Source organism: Nelumbo lutea, chromosome 2 (genome assembly GCF_056320005.1).
Source record: "Nelumbo lutea isolate HS-2025 chromosome 2, American lotus-T2T, whole genome shotgun sequence".
In the NCBI taxonomy this organism is placed as follows: Eukaryota; Viridiplantae; Streptophyta; class Magnoliopsida; order Proteales; family Nelumbonaceae; genus Nelumbo; species Nelumbo lutea.
The window spans coordinates 69258862-69283250 of NC_142685.1; the positions used below are offsets into that span (position 1 = coordinate 69258862).

A 24389-nucleotide genomic window follows, 5' to 3' on the forward strand; every position below is an offset into this window, starting at 1 on the left:
GGTAATGGAGGATTATGGGAGAAAGAGAGCTTCTCTTTGTCAGGTGGTGGTATCAGATGTTACAATGTTGCACCAATGTTTAAACCTTCAATTTTGCTTGTAGGTTGTTTTATTAACTCAAATTTAGATATAAAACAAGTGGCAGAATGAGCAATATATAAATGGAAAACTACTAAACAGGTGGACTTTAGAAAGTTGGGCAGAGGACCATTTTATTTATTTGTTCCTGTAAAGAAGCGGATAATATTCTGGGGAAGGAGTTAAAGCATTGGTGTTATATTGAGCTAAGGACTGCTTGTTGGACTCCATCAGTTAGGACACTAAATCAAATAATTTCAAAGAGGTAAGATGATAAGATCCATCTTGGGCCCCACCCTTCATAGAGCTAACATTTGTGGGTACTGGGTGGATTATAAGAAATCAGACTGATGCTTAAGGGAGAAGATCTTGATGCTAGGTTGGATTTAGAGTGTTCCCCCTAATCAGAAGATAGTCATATAGCTGGTTTTGTTGTTGTAAGGGAGGTGTGCTGACTGGATCATTTCAGTTGCAGACAGGACACATGCAGACAGAAATGGAGGGTTAGGTTGGGAGATTGAAGAAAAAAATCAAAAAGTTAGGGATGTTTTTGGTACTATATTATGAGTTCTTATGAAAGTAAAAGTGGCCTGTTCATTTAAAAAGAGAAAGGTGGAGGCCCACTGAAAAGAGGCAGCACCATGGAACACATTGGGAAGGTAGTAGCATAGTTGTCAAGGTGACACCTAGGCGACTAGGCGGTTTTCCATGGTCGCCTCGCCCAAATGCCACGGATTTTGTATACTAGGCACCCACCCAAAGACTTAAGCGGGTGCCTACATACATCTAAGAATTTTTTTTAATTTATTATTTTGATAATTTATTAGATGTTTTATTCTTTTAAAATAAAACCGGTTACATGCTATCATTTTATTATTAAGACAACAATACAAAGCCTTTTTCTTTTATTTATTCATAACATAAGGGTTTTTTCGGTTTGATTGGAGAGGGAGGAGAAACGAAGACTTCTTCTTCCAGCCCAGCTTCAGTCATTTTTTGCTTTTTTTTCGAAAAAACAGGGGCTCTGCCCCTATCTATACTTATCCCTTCCTCTACAGCTCCACCCATTCTTCTTTCGCCCCTGATTGTTCTCAGTCGCTAGTCCTAGTCTCAGTCCTTTTTTTTTTTTTGAGAAAACAGGGGCTCCGCCTCTATACTCCTCTCCACCCCTAACTGTTCTCGGTCGATAGTCTCAGTCCCTTTTTTTTCTGAAGAAACAGGGGCCTATACTCCTCCCTGCCCCTAATCCCCTATACTTCCTCTTCTTCTTCCACCCCTATACTCCTCTCCTCCCTTCCTAGTTCCTGCACTTTTTTTTTCAGTTAATAGTTAGTGTACATGCTTGCCAGTTATATGAAATTTATACTCATTTGAATGATTTATAGAGTTAATAGTTAGTGAACATGCTTGCTAGTTAGCACACAAAACCAATAAAATAGCTTAGAAAAGCATAGATAAAGTAAAAACTCAAGAAAATTAACTTTTTAATATTCCAACACCTAGGCGACGCCTAGGCGCCTGAGCACCCTGTGGTCACCTCGCCTTGGTGCCTTGAAAACTATGCGTAGTAGGTTACTTTTTAGCTTGGAATTCTAGGGATAAGATGGGTATATAAGTCACAAAAGACAAAAGATCAGATTGGTATTAACTATAGGAGAACTAAGGATCATAAAGAGGTTTTTAGCGATAGATGAATTTGAAACAGGTCAAGGGCTTCCAAGCAGAAATCAGTAGAAATGGTGGCAATCCTGGTCCTTCAAGAATTGGGGGAATGATAAGGGATAAGGGTGGTACTATTTGTGCTTTGTATTCAGGTCCTATAGAACAAGGTGATTCAGTAAGGGCAGAACTTCTGGCAGCAGATTTTGATGCACAAAGTTGAAAAACAGTCCTAGAAGTGGGGACTGTGTTTGAAACAAAGGAGACTAGCAAGAGAGATTAGAGAAGAAGAGAGAGCTGCGGCAAGGAGAGTTAGAGGATGAGTGTTTCGAACATAACCTCCCTCTAACTCTCTAATACACTTTTATTAAGTTAATCTTTTAGTAATTACAAGAGAGGTCCTTAATTGGACAAGAAATTACAAAAAGAGGAAGATAAAGATTATGGGCCTAGAATAAGGCCCATTACAGAGAAGAACATAGAGATAACATACAGTAACAGCCTATGGACCATTCGGCCCATCTTCTCTACACTCCCCCTCAAGCTGAGCATAGATGTCAATCATGCCCAGCTTGCCAGTGTCATGATGAAGTCTTGCCTTGGAGATGCCTTTGGTGAGAAAGTCTGCCAATTGGCCTTCAGAGGTAACGAATGGAAAGCACACTTCTCCAGAGGAGACTCTTTCTCGGATAAAATGTCTATCAACTTCAATATGTTTGGTTCGATCATGTTGTACCGGGTTGTGAGCAATGTTGATGGCAGCCTGATTATCACAGTACAACATCATGGGTTTATCATGATCAATCCCAAGTTCTTCCATTAAGGACCTTAGCCACAACAATTCCGAGACCCCATGTGCCATGGCCCTATACTCTGCTTTTGCAGAAGATCTGACCACAACAGATTGTTTCTTACTCCTCCAAGAGACAACATTACCAGCCACCAGACTGCAATATCCTGAAGTAGATCTTCTGTCATCCATATTGTCAGCCCAATCAGCATCAGTATAGGCTTCAAGTTTCAAGTGGTCATGCTTGGTAAATAGGATTCCTTTCCCTGGAGAGCCTTTCAAATAGCACAAAATCCGTTCTGCTGCTGCCATATGAGTATCTCTAGGAGCATGCATGAATTGGCTAATGCAACTGACAGCATACGCAATGTCTGGTCTAGTCATACACAGGTACAGGAGCTTCCAAAGAAGTCTCTGAAAAACCCCTTTGTCTTCCAACAGAGTTCCATCTGTAGCTGAAAGTTTGTGACTCATATCAATGGGAGTTGCAGTTGGTCTTGCACCCAGTTTTCCAGTTTCAGACAATAAATCAAGAACATATTTCCTTTGGGAAATAAGGATCCCATCCTTGGATCTGGCAACTTCTATGCCAAGGAAGTATCTCAACTCCCCCAGATCCTTAATCTCAAATTCTGTACGGAGGAAAGACTTAAGAGCCAGAATGCCTGAGGCATCATCACCAGTCACTATAATGTCATCAACATACACAATGAGATACACTACGAAGGATCTACTTCTCTTCACAAACAGAGTATGATCCAACTATGTCTAAACATAGCCGAATCTAACAAATACAGCTCTAAATCTCTCAAACCAGGCTCTAGGAGATTGTTTGAGACCATAAAGAGATTTCTTCAATCTGCATACCTTTCCTTGCATATCTTTCCCATACATCCCTGGGGGAAGGCACATGTAGACTTCCTCATGTAAGTCACTATTCAGGAATGCATTCTTTACATCCAACTGATAGAGAGGCCAATCAAAGTAAGCTGTCAGAGATAAAAGAACCCTCACAGATGTCATCTTGGCAACAAGGACAAAAGTCTCCAGGTAGTCAATCCCATACGTCTGTGTATACCCTTTTGCAACAAGCCTAGCCTTGTACCTCTCAATAGTTCCATCAGCCCTGTATTTAATGGTGAAAACCCACTTGCACCCAACCGGATCTTTCCATTCTGGAATCCCAAGAGCTTCTGAGACAGACCTAGGAATGGGGTTAGAAGCAACAGAAGAGAGATAGGCAAAGTATGAAAGAGAAAGCAGGTCATAAGAAAGGTGTTTGGAAATGCAGTGTGCAGTACATTTCCGCTTCCCTTTCCTGACAGCAATGGGGACATCAAGGTCTGGAAAAGATGATTCTAAAGGAGTTGAAGCAGTACCTGTTATCTCATCTGTGATTGGGAATGTATGAGATTCATCTGTTGTAAGGGAAACCACTTGCTCATTCCTGGATCTCTGTCTTTGATACACTTTGGGATTATGGATAGGGCGAGGGGGTAAAGAAATAGGGCCCCCTGGACAAGAGGTATGAAGTGATTAATCCTCCTTTGACTCATTTGGTGAGGATACATGTTTGTCAAGAGGCTCAGCTGAGACAGGAAGAGGAAGAACAAAAACTTGTGACAGACTCTCCCCCTGTGGACAAAGTCCATCCTAAGAGGAACTATAAAAAGGAGAAAGTTCATTAAAGGTAACATCCATAGAGACATGTCGGGTGCCAGTCTTTGGATCAAAACAGTAATAACCCTTTTGTGTGGGGGAGTAACCAAGGAAGATACATTTGTGGGCTTTCGTTTCAAACTTGTGTCTTTGCACACTTGGAATGTGAACATAGCAGGTACAGCCAAACACACGAAGAGGAATTGGGAAGAGATCATTGTCTGGATGAAGAAGACTGAAGGGGGATTTAAACCCTAGAACCCTGGAAGGCATACAGTTTATGAGATAGGTAGCAGTAAGTACAGCATCACCCCAAAATCTTGTGGGAACATGTGAGGCAAACAAAAGGCTCCTTGCAACTTCAACAATATGTCTATTTTTCCTCTCAGCAACTCCATTTTGTTCAGGGGTTCTAACACATGAGCTTTGATGAATAACCCCCATGTCCGAAAGATACAAGGATAAACTCTTCTCAAAGTACTCTTTTGCATTGTCAGATCTGAAAACCTTAATTCTGGTACCAAATTGAGTTAGAACAAGCTCATGAAATTGCCTCACAAGTCTTGGGACTTCATCCCGGGATTTCATTAAGTATATCCAGGTGAATCTAGAGAAGTCATCAATGAACAAGATAAAATATCTGTAACCCCCCATAGAGGATAAATGGTATGGCCCCCACACATTAGAGTGCACAATATGAAAAAGAAAAGATGATCATTTATTGCTCACAGGGTAATTTTTTCTACAATGCTTTGACAACTGACAGGTATCACAATTGAGACTGGACACACTGACTTCCTTAAACAGTTTTGGAAACAAATGGCTTAAAGCAGAAAAAGGTAAATGACCCAACCGACAATGACTCAACATAATTTGACTAACAGACTCTGAAAAGGTAGAACCAAAAGCAACATTCTTGGGATGATCACAGCATTGGCCAGGGGTGTCGAGCAAGTATATTCCATTCGCTTCATGGCCACTCCCAATCACCTTCTGAGACTTCAGGTCCTGAAACACACAGTGAGAAGGGAAAAAGGTTACACAACAATTCAATGGTTTGGTCAGGCTACTTACAGATAACAAATTGGTATTTAATTTAGGCACATGAAGAGTGGAAGGTAAGAGTAAGGAGTCTGTAGCCTTGACAGTTCCCTTGCCGGAAATAGGGGCAAGAGAACCATAAGCTAAGGTGATTTTGTCACGGCCAGGAAGTAAGTCATATAAAACAAATAAAGTGGAAAGGTTGGTCATGTGATTAGAAGCACCTGAGTCTATGATCCAAGGGGTTTTGTGTTTACCTGAGGTGGATGCATGGTTAGCGGAAGCCCTTATACCTGAGTGAGCAAAGGCAATGGTGGTTGAACTTCCAGAAGGGATGGATGATGAAGATGAACCTTCAAGTTGACTGATCATCTTTCCAAACTTCTCATATTCAGCTTTCATGGCTGCCAACTGTACACTGGTAGATTCAACCTCTGTATATGCCCGTGGCTGCATGTGCACTTCTTGTCTTTCTACTATCATTCTTCTTCTGGAATCTGATAGGTACAAGATTGGGATGCAACTTCCAGCACTTGTCCTTTGAATGTTTCAGTTTCTTACAATATTCACACACCACTTCTTTCCTTCCTGAGCCACTGTGAGCTTCTGTAACCCCTTTGGGTTTAATTCCCATATTTGCAAAATGATCATTAATATCAACTTCTTGAACCCGCACTTGCCTTCTACTTTCTTCACTGCTGACCAGAGTATAGGCTTGTGACAATGAAACATCTTCCTTGGACAAGATGTTTTGCTTTGTAATATCATATTCAGAATTCAGCCCTGTCAAGAATTCAAACACCCTATTCCGTTCAACCAATTTCCTGTATGTTTCAGCATCCTTAGGGGTATCCCAAGTCACGGCCTCTATCAAATCAATCTCTTGCCATATAGATTTTAAGATTGAGAAGTATGTTGCAAGTGACTTCTCCCCCTGTCTTAGATTTTTCACATCACTTCTCAGTTTGTAAGCTCTAGCAACATTCAACTTCTGGGAATAAGTCTCTGCAACACTATCCCAGATCTCTTTAGCCGAATTCATCCACAGATAATGTTGACTGATCTATGGCTACATTGAGTTCACAAGCCACCCAATCACAGTGTAGTTTTCTTGTACCCATTTCTCATAAGATGGATCATCCTCTGAAGGAGCTTTCTTGCTCCCAGAAATAAAACCCCATTTTCCCTTGCTACAAATATGGATTTTCACTGATTGTGACCAAGCTAAGTAATTGGTCCCATCAAGCTTGACTGTAGTTACAGCTAGCATAGAATCGGTTGGGGTTCCCAACATCTGCCCATATTCAGCAGTATTCTTGTTTTCAAAGTTTGAGAAATCTATCATGCAAAGTTCGGTGATAATTCTTTTCTTTTCTGTTTCAGCCTCCAAAAGACACCCAGCAACCTCCAAACACAAGATATTTCTGATTCTAACAGTCGATGTCCCAAGAGGAAGGCAAAAGAAATACAGTCCTTGAGAGACCTTTTGTCGAACACTCAGTGTGCAATACTTGACAGCCCACTGTTTACTATTTCATCCCTCACCGTTTACTGTTTCAGCCTTCAAGTAGGGGCTGGAATGAAGATGAGACTAGTACCTCTTAGTTTTAACAGTCTCAGCAACTTCCCAACCCAATAATCAGCCGAATAGGACCTCCAAAAACAACCTAGAGATTTCTGGGTAGGAGCAGTCCAGCAACAGTGACCGAATGATGTAGTCTCAGTAGCAGTGATTCCAGGGGTATTTCGGCTACTTGATAGTCCAAAAAAGAGATAAAAAACAACCTAGAAATCTCTGGATTAAGTCAGACCAGAGAATAGCCGAATAGTAGTACTGTTTTCAAGGAAACTTCGGCCCCTTTTAACAGTCCAAAACAGTGAAAAATTAACCCAGAAACAATTGAGCAAAGACTTACAGTAAGAGAGTCTCTGGTTTGTACAATAAACCAGGCCGAACACTTGTCCTCTAGGATGACTTCGAAAAACCCTTTTCTCTGATTTTAAATCAGGCAAAGCAACTTGTTCTCTGATTCTTCCTGGCCACCGAACCCTTCTCCAAGTGTGTAGAAGCTTGGGAACCCTCCAATGACCTCCAAGAATCAGGCGGATGACTGTAAACTCTCAGCCCTAGAACCTCCTCATGTAGTTGGCTGGACTAGAACCACATGAGGAACACGCCAAGCAGTGGCCTGCTCTGATACCAAGTTGAAAAACAGTACTAGAAGTGGGGACTGTGTTTGAAACAAAGGAGACTAGCAAGAGAGATTAGAGAAGAAGAGAGAGTTGCGGCAAGGAGAGTTAGAGGATGAGTGTTTCGAACATAACCTCCCTCTAACTCTTTAATACACTTTTATTAAGTTAATCTTTTAGTAACAGCCTATGGGCCATTCGGCCCATCTTCTCTACACACAAAAAACTAAAGAAATAGGGATTGTAAGGTTGGCTATAGAAGGATGTAGATATGTAAAACAATAATGTGGTCCCCACTGCTGCATGTCTATTTATATTGCTGTTAGTATGTTAGCTGGATTAGTTGGTAGTTATTTTCTGTTATTTATAGCTTATATAAGCAGTAGGGGTAATACTGGTGTTTTACCTTGTTTTAAATCATTAATATAAATAATTGAGTGGGGCGACAATCTCAGTTATGACCCACACTATTCTCCTCTTCGTGTTCTCTCTTCTTCTTCTCCTCTTCTTCTTTTATTCTCTGCATTATTTCTTGTTTAATTTAGATCTAAACTAAGACTGATTGCAGTCTTACTAAACAACAAAGGAGATTTGATGATAGTGGTAGGGTGGCTGAAGAAAAGTAAGGTAGTGATTTGGCAATTTCAAAATGAAATCAAACACTTCAAGTGTCTCTCGAAAGGTCTGAATATTCAAATAAGATGGGTAAGAAGGTCAGCTAATTGTTTGGTGGATGGTTTGGCTAACAAGGAAGTCATAAACAGAAAATGTATTGGGCACAATTGTAAAAGTGGTGGGATGTGTTTGCTTTGAAACGGGTTTTTCAGTTTTTTCACAAACTATTGTTGTAACCTCTTTTTATTTCAAGCAATTAATGAATGATTTTCTGTGCTGTTGATCCAAAAAAAAGAAAGAAATCAGTAGAAATGGTTTAGACAACAGTGATGGATTGAGTCTCAACGAGTATTGGTGGATGGAGACTCTATGTCCACCCAAGTGAATAGGCTATTAGGAGTATAGAGCTGAAAACAGTGAGAGAGCAGGTTATTTGCTGGCTCCGATGGTGAAGATCATGAAACTAAATGAGAAAGTTTTGCTTGAAGTAGATATTTAAGGTAGGAGCCATTGCTTAGTGTACTGATAAAATCTCAACTTACCAGAACGAGAACATAGTTTGTACAAAAAAAGCCAAACATTAGGTATGTATCCAGTTCACCCCTTCCAAGACCCCATATGGCAGGTACCAACATTGGATAATGGCCTTTTAGATATTTAAGGTACCTTGGAAGATGTGGATTTGCTTTGTTCTCAGGTGACGGTGAAGGATGATATCAATCCTAGGATAGAAGAGCTTCATCAAGGTAGGCAAGTTGAGTTCTAGCAAGTCAATGGACACTAAAGAAGATTGTTCAAAGAACATCTCATTTTTGCTTATCAGTGTCCAGGGTATTTGCCAGCCATGGTACATGTAGAAAATCAAACAGAGATACAGGTAAATCTCTTGATTGTTTGACCACAGACATACAGGTAAATCTCTTGATTGTTTGACTACTTCAGTAGTGGATCAAAAAGTGGAGTAGAGGCCAGTGACAGTCGGCTACAACAGGTGAAGATGTTCTACAAGTAGAAGATGGTTATATATATTCCTACTGAAACAAATAGGGATGAGGGCATTGCCAGTATGGCTGTTCATCAAACCGATGAAACTGACCAACCTGACCCAATCCAACCCGAGTTGTTTGGTTTTCTAATTATTTTTGTCAGTTACAGTTTAGCTTTTTTGCTAATCCGAGAGGTCGGCTCAGTTTTGGTTTGATCATTTCAAACCGACTCAAACTGAACCACCCCAACCATAGATGTATATTAATATTTTATATTTTAAATTTATATTTTTTTAATATGAGAATGTGAGAAATTTCCCATATTTCCTAGTTTAAAATATTTTATATTGTAATTTTTTTTTTTTTAAATTCACTTTTAATAATACCATTAAAATTCTTTAAATTTAAATTTAACTTCTAAATTTAATTTTTTAACTTTAAATTTTTTGAACCAACTAACCAAATCGAAAACCCACCCAAACCGATACAACCCAAGTTGGCCGATTTTCACCATTGGTAAGTCAGTTTCAGGTGACTAACTCCCCGACCCAGCCAGGTTAGTTCGGTTGGCCAAATAGCCAGGAACAAAACCAAACCAACCCGTGAACACCCCTAACTGCCAGTAGTGGAGTTGCTAGGAAAGGATCTATGTTCTGTTTGTGTGAGGATGGCACACAGGCATTTGGTTGCGGCATTACTGTGTCATAGGGGTGAATCCACTAAGAGATGACAACTAATTAGGTCACATCTTTTGATGTTTACAAGACTGAAGTCCAGTTGTCACAAGGACGTGGAGGGGTTTTGTTGTTAAAAGAATGCTCTCTAATCAAGGGCAATAACATTGGTATTGTTAGATGGGTAAAGGGACCAAAAAATGCTCATTTAATTCAATATGACAAAGTGTTTTACAGATTGAAAATGGCCTATGTACAAAAGGAGAGAATTGGACAATACCTTTTGTTCAGGTCATCAGGACAAGCCAAAGCATTCCAAGAGGTTACTTCATCTAATTCATAAAAGAAAAGAGGTTACTTCATCTAGTTTTTTTTTTTTTATGAGTAGCTGTGAAAATTCAAACAGTGAGAAAGAAACCCTCTTTATCTCTCCACAAAAAGCTTTCCTTAATCTTACAATTGTGCCCAAAAAAAGTTGATCCCTTTCCACCCTTGTTTAGATAGAGTATTGGCCAAGGAGCTAGCACTTCTTTTGACTCATTGTATCCTAACTTCAATATTTTATGTCAGCCATTTGAATATTTTCCTTTTATTGTAATAGCTCCACAGCTTTGCCTCCTCACTTTGTAGCCAACCCACAACCAGCTTAGAGTCTCCTTCAATTATCAGTTCCTTTAATCATTATCATAATCTCAGCTCTTAGAGAATCACCTAAACCAATTGAACCTAAATATAATGCAATTGTCTTGCTTTCTTCATCCCTAAACACCCCCAACACCTAAAGTTCTGGGATTACAAAAGCTACTTCCATCAAAGATTAACTTTATGAACCCACTTTCCAGAGGACCCCAAAGAGGATTGATGACATACTTAATTGAGGAAGAAGCAGCGACTACCTTCCAATTTCTAAGGATGTCATCCACTGAAACATCAGACAAAGTTTCCGAAGTCTTTAACCAATGAGCTACTCTAACCATAATATTTTCAACAATAACATAAAACGGTTAAGTACAGAAGTTTCAGCAATTGTAGTGACCCAGGTTATAACATATTACAACTTTTCCCAAAATAAAGTAGGTCTATTAGCTCCTTGTTTTGCTAGAACATCGCCAGAAAATTTGCTGCCCTTTTTATCCAGCTAAAACTAGAACTGAACCTCCTTGCAACTTGCAAGTAGATCAATTTCTCTGAAGGAATCACATTTATTTTCTCTCAAACCCCTTTCGAACCCAAAATCCCAAACTAACCCAAGTTTTTGAGGGCACACCAAACCTAGCAACAAGTTCAGCCTTTAAGTTTGACAAGGAATAGAGTTTAGGAAATTCCAATTTGAGGGGCAAGTCCCCAAGCCAAAGGCCTTCCCAAAATAATACTTTATTTCCACACCCACCATCAAAAGGGGTGAAGTTAAGGTTGGCAATACCTCAATGATTGCTTTCCAGGGGGAGTTCAATGTTGCATGAGATGCTAGTTTTGCATCCCAACCATTGTTCTCTACACCATGAATGTTTCCAATGACCCTATGCCACAGTCTATCTACTTCACAAGGAAATCTCTATAGTCATTTACCTAGAAGAGTTGTATTTCTCTTCATCAAATTCCCAATGCCTAATCCACCTTGCTCCTTAGATTTATATACTTGTTCCCATTTTACGAAGTGGTCTTTCTTTTCTCTCCTGGCTCCCATAAGAAGTCCCTCATTATTTTTTCTATTTGTCCAGCTATTTTTGTCAAGATCCTAAAGGTGGATAGGAAGTAAGCGGGAAGGATTGCTAGGGGAATTGATCAAAGTGATTCTTCCCCCCATAGAGATGTAGCTTCTCTTCCACATGGCTAACTTCTTGGTGAATCTCTCTACAATTGGTTTCCATAAGCTCTTTGTTTTCAGGTCCCCACCCACAAGGCATAGCAAGGTACTCTAAGGGCCAATTTTTCACCTCACAGCTTAGTATTCCGGCCAAGAATTAAATGTCAACATCTTTCATATTAATTCCTGCCACACAACTCCTTCCGCAATTGACTTTTAACTTTGATATCTATTGAAAACTATCAACTAAAGCTTTCAAATTCCTCAAACTAGATTCATCACAATCCTCACAAAAAATGATAATGTCATTTACAAATTGCAAGTGAGTCACCACAACCTAAAGAAATGGAAGAACTTCGCTCTAAAAGAAATTAAAAAAAAAAAAACGAACATTGGATGGAACTTCATTAATGTAGAGAGACTGGGCCTGATGTGGATGCCTACTTAAGGGCCTCCTTGTAATTTATGTAACTTGAGTAAGTTTAATAAAAGATTAGATTAGGGGAAAGAGGAGATTTTTTAACTCCTTTCTTCTCCAATCTTCCTCCTTCTTCTTCTCTGATTTCTTTTGCTTCATTCTGAAATATTCTACTGATTTTATTGGTTTGAATCACATCTTGGTATCAGAGCAGGTCTTTCTTCCATTTTCCTTTTTTTTCCTTTTTTCCCATACACCTTTTATCTAATCGAAAGGTGTATGGAGAAATAAATTGCTGATTATTCAGAGATCTTGTTTGCCTTGTTGGTAGAGGGTTTGGAGAGTCAGAATCTGGTCGAAGATTACCAAGAAAGTGGGACTGAAAATTTTTTCCCAAAACCCTAGCCGACTAGAGAATTTCCAGTTACGGGTTGAAGAGGCTGTTTGGGTGTGGCGCTCAAGGCTTGGAGGGTTCTTTTTTATCTCCAAAAGTGGGCGGCTGCAATTGGAAGTGGTTTGGATAGCTCTGGTTTGAGCGGCTACCTCTTTTCTCTTTCTCCCCGGAGGCCAGGTACGGTGAAAACCTAGTTTTGGGGATTTAGAGTGTTTACTGACCTTAGTTAGGTCTATAAAGGTTAAAAACATTGTTTTTTTTATTTTTGTTTGATTGATGGAGCAATCTAAAAGTGAGGTGAAGAAGATCCCGATGTCAGGGTTGGTCCCGTAGGTTCCTTTTTGACAGGAGTGACTACAATTAAACTTGACGAAACAAATTACCTTGCGTGGGCACAATCTATTAAGATCCATGTCTGTAGTAGAGGTAAACTAGGGTTTCTAACGGGTAGTAAGGCAATGCCGGATGAGTCTGACCCTACATATGAGAAATGGATGCAGGATAACTACACAATTATTGGGTGGTTGGTAAATTCTATGCAGCCCCATATAAGTCAACACTATCTATGGATGACTTCAGCCAAGGAGATTTGTTATGGTGTGACAGAGACACTCTCAAAAAATAAATGTTGCAAGGGCCTACAAACTAAAGAGTGATGTGAAGAATTTAAGACAGGGGGGAGAAGAGTGTGGTTGTCTATTATTCAATGTTGAAGTCACTATGGCAAGAGCTAGATGTTATGGAAGCATTTGTATGGGAAAGCACCAAAGATGCCGAAACTTTCAGGAAAATTGTGGAAAGAAACAGGATGTTTGAGTTCCTTGCAGGACTCAATCCTGAATTTGATATTACAAGGTAGAATATCTTGGCCAAGGATGATGTGTCACTTGCACAGACATACTCTATGGTGAGCAGTGAAGAGAGTAGGTGACGGGTACAGCTACAGACCCCACCTCCTTTAGAACATTTTGCACATGCTGGAATAAAACCAAAGGGGCTGAATGAGAAAAAAGAAGTGATATTGCAAGAAGCCGAAACATACTAAGGATTCTTGTTGGAAGCTTCACCCAGATCTTCTTCCTGAGAGGTTTCGGAATAATAACAGCTCTAAGAAGGGTGGCCAGTTTGGAAAACCCAAGAATGCAAATGTTGCCACAGTGTCTGAATGTGAAGAAAAATCTGTTGTGGAACAATTGGCAGCAATGAAGGCAGAATTTGAGAGATAATGGGAAGTTGATAAATCACTTGGAGTCTACTGTTGCATCTTCCTCCTCAGACACCCCCTCTACATTCGCTTTTGCCCATTCAGGTATTCTTGCTTCTGCAAATCATGCTACAGTCTCAAGTAATCGTAGAATTCCTTGGATCATAGATTCTGGTGCACCAGACCATATGACTAGCCTACCCAACCTTTTTTGTTCATACCAGCTCCTTTCAGGTAGAGAGAAGATTTCTCTTGCCGAAGGGTCTCTTTCTCCCATCTCTGGCAAGGGGAATATTAAAGCCTCTGATTCACTTGTATTATCCTCTGTCCTTCATGTTCCCAAAATTAGCACTAACCTTTTATCTGTTAGTAGTTTAACCAAATCAATGAACTGCAACATAACCTTCTTTCCTATTTATTGTGTTTTTCAGGACCTGAAGTCTCAGAGGACAATTGGGAGTGGCCATGATGCGAATGGGATATATTTGCTAGATGTCTCTGATCAAAGTCCTAGATTACCTAGTGGAGTTGCTTTGGAGTCTATTTTATCAGAGTCAATTAATAGAGTCATGATATGTCATTTCAGATTTGGCCGTTTGTCTTTTTTTTTTATCAATAAAACTTTCATTAAATCATCAGTAGAAGATTTACAAGAGGAAGACAAACACACTTATCATCCAAGAACAACAAAGGACCTCAAGAAAAGGAAAAAACACTAAAGTTACAGCTTATCCCAAAACAGTGAATCCCTTTCTGCCCCTTGTTTAGCTAAACCATTAGCTAGGGAATTAGCCGATCTTTTAACCCAACATATCTTAACTTCTATCTCCCGCACCATCCACTTAAATTTCCTCATCTCATTGTACTTCCATAAGCCATTGTTATCTTCATTCAGCCACCCTATCACCACCTCTGAATCCCCTTCAATTATGAGTTTCCTGATGTTCAACTCCTTAGCTTTCTGGACTCCTTCCATAGCTGCAAAGATCTCGGCTCTAAGAGGTCACCCACTCCAATTGGGCCCGAGAACATAGCAGAAATGACCTCATTCTCATCCCTAAAAACATCCCCAATCCCCGATTGTCCCAGATTTCCCCTACTACACCCATCAAAGTTTAATTTCAAGAGTCCAACAGGCGGAGGGGTCCAAGACACTCATTACTGACTTGGTCGGTGTGCAACTTACAATTTCACCCCACTTCCTCAACATGTCATCCACAGTGTAATCTGTGAATAACTCCAAAGATTTCAGCCAGTGTACAGCTCTAATATGTATGATAGCCCTCAGATCTGCTGCTCCTCTCTTAGTTTCTGAGAATATCCTAGAATTTCTTTCTTCCCAAAGTGTCCAACATACTGCAGCCCTCTCTATATAGTCCTTCCCCTTTTTATCCGCCACCTGAAAAAAGAAGGGGAAAAAAGGCCATGCATGTCTGATGAAGGATTCCAGCTACATCCAAATAGGGAGAAAGCCCAATCCCAAATTGACCTCGCAAGATGGCAAGACACCAATAGGTGAAAACCAATCTCTCCATCCGATTTACAAAGAACACACCAATGAGGTGACAAGCAAGTATTGTTTCCATAAATGAGGTGACAAGCAAAATTTGGCCATTTGTCTTTTTCAGCTTTGAGTCATTTGTATCCATAAATGTTTATGGGAATATCCCTGTCGAGTCTTCATTATGAGTCATGTGAACTTGCTAAACATTGTAGACAATCTTTTTCAGTGAGTAATAAAAGATTTGTTTCTCCTTTCCATATTGTGCACTTTGATGTGTGGGGGCCATATCATTTACCTGCTATGGGGGGCTACAAATATTTCATTCTTTTCATTGATGATTTCTCTCATTACACATGGATTTACCTTCTGAAATCCCGGGGTGAAGTACCAAATATTGTACAAAAGTTTCATGAACTTATATTTACCCAATTTAACACTCGGATCAAAATATTCCGATCTGATAATGCAAAGGAATATTTTGAAAAGAGTCTTTCCTCCTACTTTGATACCTTTGGAGTTATTCATCAAAGTTCCTGTTCCTACACTCCTCAACAAAACGGAGTGGCGGAAAGGAAGAACAAACATGTGGTTGAGGTTGCAAGGAGCCTCCTTTTTGCTTCCCATGTTTCTATTAAATTTTGGGGTGATGTTCTTCTTACAGCTACATACTTGATAAATCGAATGCCTTCTCGGGTTCAGGGGTTTAAAACTCCCTTTAGCTTGTTTTTTCCAAATGAGGATCAGTTCTCTTCCTCTTAGGGTGTTTGGGTGCACTTGCTATGTCCATGTTCACAGTCATCAAATACATAAGTTTGATCCTAAAGCACACAAGTGTGTCTTTTTGGGATATGCCTTCACACAAAAGGGGTACTGCTGTTTCGATCCAGTTCGTGGCACTCACTCTGTTTCTAAAGATGTCACGTTTGCAGAGTCAGTCCCTTTCTTTGGTACTTCTCTTGAGGGGGAGCATTCAGACGAGTTATTTTCATTGTCACCATCTGTTCCTCTTCCAATTCCCATTGAATCTTCTATAGAGTCTCCTCCAGTTGAGTCATCTATCCTTGCTCCCCTTCCTCCTCCTACTCATCCCCTTTCTTTTCTTTCACATCCTATTATCCAGAGGTGGTACCAGAGACAAAAGACTCAAAGACATGCAAGTTGTTTCCACGCCTTTAAATGTGCCTCTTGCTCCTCCCATCACTACTGATATAACAGGTCAACCCTCTTCTACCACTTCAGATACCTTCCCCGACCTTGATCTCCTTATTGCCTTTCGCAAGGGCAAACGGAAATGCACAGCTCATTGTATTTCCAAACACCTATCCTACAACCTCCTTTCCCCTTCCTACTATTCCTTCCTTGCCTTTGTTTCCACACATGTAACTCCCCAGTCTATCCCAGATGCCTTGTCCAAACCAGAATGGAGAGATGCCATGATGATTGAACTAGATGCTTTGCATAAGAACAATACCTGGGAAATTGTGGATTTGCCTGAGGGAAATGAACCAGTTGGCTGTAAGTGGGTATTCATTATTTAAGTATCATTCTGATGGTACTGTTGAGAGATATAAGGCCCGTTTGGTTGCTAAATGATATACTCAGATGTATGGTATTGATTACTTAGAAACTTTTGCCCCAATAGCCAAGATGACTTCAGTTCGAGTTTTGATATCTTTAGCTATTGCTTTTGATTGGCCTCTTCACCAGTTTGATGTAAAGAATGCCTTTTTGAATGAGAACCTAAATGAAGAGGTTTATATGTCTTTACCTCCAGGGGTGTATGGGAAGGAAATGCAAGGAAAGCTCTATAAACTGAAGAAGTCTCTTTATAGCCTTAAGCAGTCTCCTAGAGCCTAGTTTGATAGATTTTGGGCTGCTCTTGTTGCTTTTGAGTACGCACAGACTCAGTCGGATCATACTTTGTTTGTTAAGAGGAGAAATTCCTTAGTGACCTTCCTAATTGTCTATGTTGATGATATTGTGGTTATAGGAAATGATACTCAAGAAGTTGTTCACCTCAAGAGTTTTCTTAAGACTGAGTTTGAAATTAAAGACTTGGGAGAACTCAGACATTTCTTGGGAATTGAAGTTGCCAGATCTAAGGATGGTATCTTCATTTCTCAACAGAAGTATGTTCTTGACCTCCTTGCAGAGACTGGGAAACTGGAGGCTCGACCTGCTTCTACTCCTATTGACCAAAATCACAAGTTGTCAGTGACTGAAGGTGAATCGTTGCTTGATAAGGGGTGTTCCAGAGACTAGTTGAGAAGTTACTTTACCTTTGCATGACTCAGCCAGATATTTCCTATGCAGTTAGTGTAATCAACCAGTTTATGCATTTTCCCAAAGATACACATTTAGCAACTGCTGAGAGAGTTATGTGTTATCTAAAAGGGACTCTAGGGAAAGGCATCTTGTTTGCTAAGCATGGACACATGAAGCTAGAAGCATACACTGATGTTGACTGGGCCGGCTGTATTGATGATAGGAGGTCTACTTCAGGTTATTGTGCTATGGCAGCAGTGAACATAGTATCATGAAAGAGTAAGAAGCAGCCTATAGTGGCAAGATCTTCAGCTGAAGCGGAATACAGGGCAATGGCACATGGAGTTTCTGAACTTTTGTGGTTGAGATCACTTTTAGGTGAATTGGGTATAAACTGTGAGAAGTCAATGATGTTATATTGTGACAACCAGGCAGCTATCAACATTGCACACAATCCTATTCAACATGACAGAACAAAACACATTGAGGTTGACAGACATTTTATACGAGAGAGAGTTGCCTCAGGAGAAGTCTGTCTACCATTTGTTACTTCTGAAGAACAAGTTTGGCTAATGTTTTGACAAAAGGTGTTCCTAAAGGAAAGCTGGTTCATTATATAAGCAAGTTAGGCATGATGGATATCTATGCTCAACTTGAGGGGGAGTGTAGAGAGACTGGGCTAAATGGGCCCTAGCCCATTATTGTCTTTCTTATTAGTTCTTTCATGTTATGTTTTCTTATTGGGCCATTTTCTTTATGGACCTTTAGCTCTTATTTATATTTTCTAAGTTCAGTGCTGATGTAGACGCCTACTTAAGGGCCTCCTTGTAATTTATGTAACTTAAGTAAGTTTAGTAAAAGATTAGAGTAGGGGAAAGAGGAGATTTTTGAACTCCTCCTTTCTTTCTCCTTTCTTCTCCAATCTTCCTCCTTCTTGTTGTCTCCTTCTTCTTCTCTGATTTCTTTTGCGTTATTCTGAAATATTCTACTGATTTTATTGGTTTTAATCACACATTTATTAATAACATGTGGGTTATAATAGCGGTGCAACAAGTTAGGGACTCACTCACCCATAGAGGGGACTATTTCAACTCTAGAAGTCCACTAACACACTAATGCCAGAAACTCACTAACCAAAATGACTATTGGAAGCCCATTAATGAGTTCAAATGTAGCCTCACTTGTCTTATCATAATATGAAGTGTATACTTTTTTATGAAATCCAAAGATAATTATCAATGAAAGATGGTTGCTGGTTGTTATGGAACCCAGGAAATTACCCTAGGATTCATGGTTTCTACATAAAAAATTCCATTGTCTAGGCAACTAGGAGACAAGGTGCCCCCTTACCGCCTAGCTTCACCTTGGTGCCTTGAAAACTATGTCCAAGACTGGGGATAATAGCAGAGGAACAACTGCTGATAGGTATTGTCTGTCAAGGGAATGACAATGATCATTCAGAATTGAATCAAGTGGACAATGAAGGCAAGGTATGAAGAGAAGAAAAAAAATCTTACTGTGGATGATGTTTATCAGAACGGCAAGTATAGAATACAGACATACACTAAGAATCTTGAAGAATATGAGAAGTGGATATTGATCAAAAAAATATGAGAAGTGAATGATAGTTCAATTAGAGAGGTTGAGGAAGCTAGGGAGCAAGTAGATATTGAAGATGTTAACCCTTTTGAAGAAGTATTACAAATAAATAAGAAGATGGATTTGTAAGTGGTGATAGAAAAAAAGTAGGAAAGAAATTGATATTTTTCATCTTAGGTGTTGAAGAGATCACAAAGAGAGAGGGAGAGAGAGAAGAGAGCAGTATCCAAAAATGAGGAATAATTTTTAAGATTTTGGAGCAAGGGTTTCTGTTTTTTATCAGGCATATTAGGAGATAAAGATTCTGTTCATGTGGAGGGTTGGTGGTTGGTTGTTTAGACTTTGGAAGGGTACAGAATCCTATGATATTTGAAGTAATGGCGGAAACTGAAAAGCATGATGACGTTTGATATGGATGAAAGGAAGAAATGTTTCAGGCTTTATTGAGGATTATTTTTTTTCCATTTTCCTCAAAACCTTTTAATGAAGAAACATTTACTGAGGTTACTTTCAAGAAGACTATTTTTTCCCTCGAGCCTATTTGTAGGTCAGTTTTTTGTTGTGATAGAAGTATGGGAGTATGGGAGTGTTCTCATGATTTGTGAATTTCTAAAATCTCTTGACTTTAGGGTTTCCACAGTACCGTTTGGGTGAAATTGGTTTTACCTTATTCTGAAGTATAAGATTGTGTCACTCTCACTACATGTTTTGTTAGAATGTTGCATTTCAATTCAGTTTTTGGGACTGGTGCCGTTGATGGGGTGTGTCTATTTTCTTTATCTTGGTCGGTAATTTCTTATTACCTGTTCTTGTATTATTTATTTTTCTTTAATGAATTTATCTTCACTATCAAAGAAAACCTACAGATCAAAAAGGATTAACTTCACTTTCGAGTTTAGATTATAGAACTGAGGGAAAAGCAATACAAATTGGTCAAGTTATCAATTGCCCATTTATGTTAGCAAAAAACACTCAATGAACATTAATAATCGAGGCCTGACCAGTGAACCTGTGAATTTATAAAATCTTCACTCTTATCTGCAAAGAAGTGCCGTGCCATTATGCTGCTACGATCACGTATACATTGCTTGTCACCTTCGGACAATCCCAAAACTGGAAGAGGTGCAGGACGAAAAGGAATACCAGCTCGGCTACTGTCCACAAAGGAGTGCAAAAAACTTGACAGAACTCTTTGTGGTGGCCCTGAAAATGGGAATTGAATATGTAAAACCACAGGGATCAGCTTCAAACATCTGAAGACAGTGTGCTATATTAATCATAAATAAGAAGTTGTCCATATCAACTAGTTTTAAAAACTTGATGAATTGATTCAAAAACACATTGATTCAACCAAAGATGATTGGAACTCAGGCAAGTATTATCAATAACTCATGTTCTGTAAACTGCAAAAATTAAATGAATATGACAGAAAAGATTAGAAAAAGAAAATCTGATAAACGAACATGATTTTTGAACTCAGAAACGAACAATCCAAATCCTGAATCAACTTGACCCATGGGTTACACATCCATTGTGCAGCACTGCAGCTCTTAGCAAATTTATATCCAACCAATAGTCCCCTCTCAGATAATTCTTTTTTTTTCAATTGGAAACGGTAACTTGAAGCCTCTCAGATAATTCATTATAACTAAAAAAGGCAAATCAATTGAAAATTGATCCTCATCCTCAACCAAACAGACATAACTTTTTGGCCTTACCATCCCAAGCACGTTGCATCTGAGAATTAACTCCATGATCATAAATATTTTCAAACTCCGCAAAGTATGGTCGACCTTCACTTCCTTCAACATGAGGAACCTGAGGACGATGAATTTCATTCCATGCATCTCCAAAACCATCCTGAACTGCATTCCGGAAGCTAGGGAGGAATTCTGAGCCCTGGTTTGAGAAAATCAATAAACAATAGATACAATTTGACCTAACAAGAAAGTTTTTAAAGAGAACAATATCAAACCTGGGCATCAGGATGCTGATGTTGTTGATCATACTCTAATCCTGGGAGTGTTGATAATTGACCATCACTTCCAGGGTATAAAGGTGCATCAGGACCTGTTAGGGTTGCCCCAGGAAGTTCCTTTAGTCTTTCCTATTCACACAAACAAATCAAAAGTATTACTGGTGTAAGCATCTAAAACAGATTGCAGCAGTTAGGCCTAAAAATACAAAAAACTAAACCATTGAAATGGCAGAATGATCCTAAGGGCATTTTTGTCTTTGTAATTTTGCTTATTAAGGTGCACTAGTTAAGAGAATAATCATAATTGTAATCACCTAATATATATAAGTCAATAATAGGAGCATGAGATTCAAGATTGACTCTCACCTCTATTCACGCCAATTCTCTCTTGCACTCCTCTTCTTTTCTAATTCTCATCCTTTTTCTTCATAAAACATCCAAGAAATCACAGGTAGGTATCAGAGAAACAACAGAAGAAGACCAAGGGAATTTTTTCTTGATCGTCTCTTCCAAAGGTGCCTGCTGATGTCAACATGCCATATGGGTGGCAGCAGACAATGGAAAAAAACCACTCAACCCAGTAATTTGTGATTTGAGATGGTTTTTGGTATTATTATCTTGTGCTGCTGGAGTAGATACCTTATTTTTCTATAATTTTCCATGAAAAAAAAAAACAGATAAATTTACGAAGTTGCTTGTTTTGGTTGGTCTAAATGATGGAAGTTATATCTAGCCACAAGATTCACTTTGTTAGATCTAATATGAAGTTTCTGAAGCCATTAAAAGTGGTTTTAAGATTTCCTAAGGATCTGTGATTATTCTGAAGTTTTTCCTTTTTCCTATTTTACCACCAGCTTAATGCTATCTCATCAATCTGTTCTATTACAGAAATTCTTTGTAGAAAGGACCATACTGTACTAACTTTTTTATATGTAATACAATTTATACTTCAAAAGAAAAAATGTTATGTTAGGCTTTTGGAACCCACAATCGTAGGGTTTTTGGTAGTGACAGTGGTTAAAAAGTGCTTTAGACTGTCATTTGGTATTTGTTGATCTGTTATTGATGTTGGAGTCCTCGAAAGGAGATCGGCTTCTATCAGGGCAAAGCTGTGCCCACACCGTTCCAACAGCCATTTCCACACTTGCATTGGTAATATCTCCTCATAAAATAAAGCATACAAGTATGGAGATATTCTCAATGCAAGGCAGTAAAGGGTGTTCAAACCGGCTTTGCCCTGACTGAAGCCAAACTCCCTCGAAAGGCATTAATGCTTCCTCTAGTGGTTATGTAAGGATTGATGATAGTTCCAATGTTCAAATAAACACTGAAATTGGATGGGACCAATTTTCTGGAGTGCTTTCAATCTGTTAAGTTGTCTATTGAGGATTTTCACAAGGTGGGATATCTTACAGGGAGAAGGTGTAAAAATCATGAGAGATTTCCTATGAGAGAGAGAGAGAGAGAGAGAGAGAGAGAGAGATGGATCATTTGGTAAAGTGGGTGACTTTACTGGATAAGTGGCTTTGGAGGCTACCTCTAGAATCTAACAGGTCGTGCCACAAAGTAATAATCAACCCACATGCTATGATGACTGATGGATGGGATGTTGGGTTTTCTTCTCAAGCCACTTTAGCTTCCCCTTGAAAACCTATCCATGGTTTGCTTCCTACATTCTTACAATCTATTAGATATGATGCTTGGGTGGGGAATAAAATTCTATTTTGGGAAGACCTCTAGGTAGGGGACTAGTTGCTAAAAGTCCGTTACCCTGACATTTACCCCATCTCTATCTACAAGAAGGAACTCTTTTCCAAGTTTCTTGTGACATCTCCTTTTGGGGTTAGTTGGATTTGGAGTTAAAAATAGGTCTTAGGGATGTAGAACTTAGAGCTTTCTTTGACTTGCTGAAAAAAGTTGATGATATATTCTTCCACCCCTCTCTCTTGGACGGTTGTATTTGGACTGCTTTTGCTTCAGATCTATTCAGTTGTGCTCTATTTTCAGCGTTCTTTTACAGCCTCATAACCCTTCTTAAAAATCGACATAGGAGACTCCAAAAATGGTGAATTGGATGAAAGACAAGTAGACAACAAGCAGGCACCTTGGGGTTAAAGGCAAACATTAAGGGAAATACTTTGTTTAGCAAGGGAGAAGGAAGCAACTTTCAAGTGGGTGGGCAGATTGGCAAATGGTTTAGCTAATTTCTTAACTAAACAAGGGGTCAATAGAGAAATTTTGTTTTCGGCTGCAATGCAAATATTAACAATTAAGGGATAGGTGTTTCTAGCCTACATACAATGGGATGTAACACACACTGAATATAGCATGCTTTTACTGAATCAAATAAAACCAATCACAGTTACCAATCAAAAAATATAAAAACTTTATGTTTTTGTACGATAGAATCATACAACTTTTTAAAGTGTGATGATTGAAAGATATGGACAGGATTTACAAGAGCAAAACAAATATTCTATCTCTCTAGAAGAAACGTGATAAACTACAATAAACCCAAAAAGCAGCCAAAACGAGCTCCAGTGTTTGGGTAAATGATAGAATTGAATTCACGAAAAGAAAAAACACAAACCTGAGTCTTTGAAGAAGATCCAAGCAGAGTATTTGCAAGAGCTCCCAGAGGGTTCGAAGTAGAAGCAGAGCCAGGAACAGCACAAGCCGCTCCTCCCGAAACTAAATCTCTCATCGACATTTCCTACTGTTCCTTACAAGCAGAATCCCAGAAGACCTGTATTTTTGTATTTCTTGTGAATTTCGAAGCTGACGCTGGATTATTTTGAGGAAGAGCCGGATTGCTTCGTTATCTTCACCACCACATCGCTGTGCGAGCCTTATGTGACGACAGTGACTTGTGGGTGTGGGATGTCATCCCGTGCTTCGACTATGTGCCGTCCAGTGTTTGACTGTTCTGATAACGACCTAATTACGTTTCCATCTCCAACCTGCAGCCCTTGTTCCGTTTCCCCGATGGAAAAGAGAAAAGATGTAATAGAGTCCCACCGGATTTCTTCGGAAACGTAGAGTCGTGCAAACGAGACGACACGACACCAAACAAGAGTTAACTGGCCTGGGATCCGGTGAGATTCTTTTAAGCTGCGTAAGGTCGGTAAGGCGGTAAGGAATTTACTAGTTACTGCCCGCAGTGCATTGATAATTTGGGCACAATCATACCATTGGGATTGGCTCCCCACAAAGCGCCCCACAGATTTCTCAGCGTGCATGAGTGCGGAGATGTTTTCAGTGCACGGTTGCGATTTTTTGTGGGGCGTAGGTGAGGAGCCAGTGAGATCACTTTGCGAACCTATAGTACATCAAATCCACGTTGGAGCAAAAAGGTGCCAACCAGATTATCGATTGTAGGGTAACTGGCTGAAACCTCCCTGAAGTTTCTGATTGTTGTTGAAATCTACCCTATATTTTGGCAATCATAATCACCTTTTCTAAACTTTCTCACATGGTTGCAAGTGAATTCGCATCAGCACCCGAGTGTGCTTCACACGTGCCCCAGAG

General features: G+C 39.5%; 1 protein-coding gene across 2 annotated transcripts in view; it reads right to left on the reverse strand.

The window, feature by feature from the left end:
• PEX5 (peroxin 5) overlaps positions 1-23946 on the reverse strand; it is a 65020-nt gene extending 41074 nt beyond the window's left edge. For both annotated transcript variants that reach the window (XM_088971305.1, XM_088971304.1), the window contains exons 1-4: positions 23452-23946; positions 20859-20990; positions 20602-20782; positions 19893-20086 (exon numbers count right to left, since the gene is read on the reverse strand). In XM_088971305.1, coding sequence (XP_088827431.1) covers positions 19893-20086; positions 20602-20782; positions 20859-20990; positions 23452-23571 — 627 coding nt within the window. In that variant the 5' untranslated portion in view covers positions 23572-23946. The remainder of the gene's footprint in view (positions 1-19892; positions 20087-20601; positions 20783-20858; positions 20991-23451) is intronic.
• Positions 23947-24389: the final 443 nt, after the last annotated feature.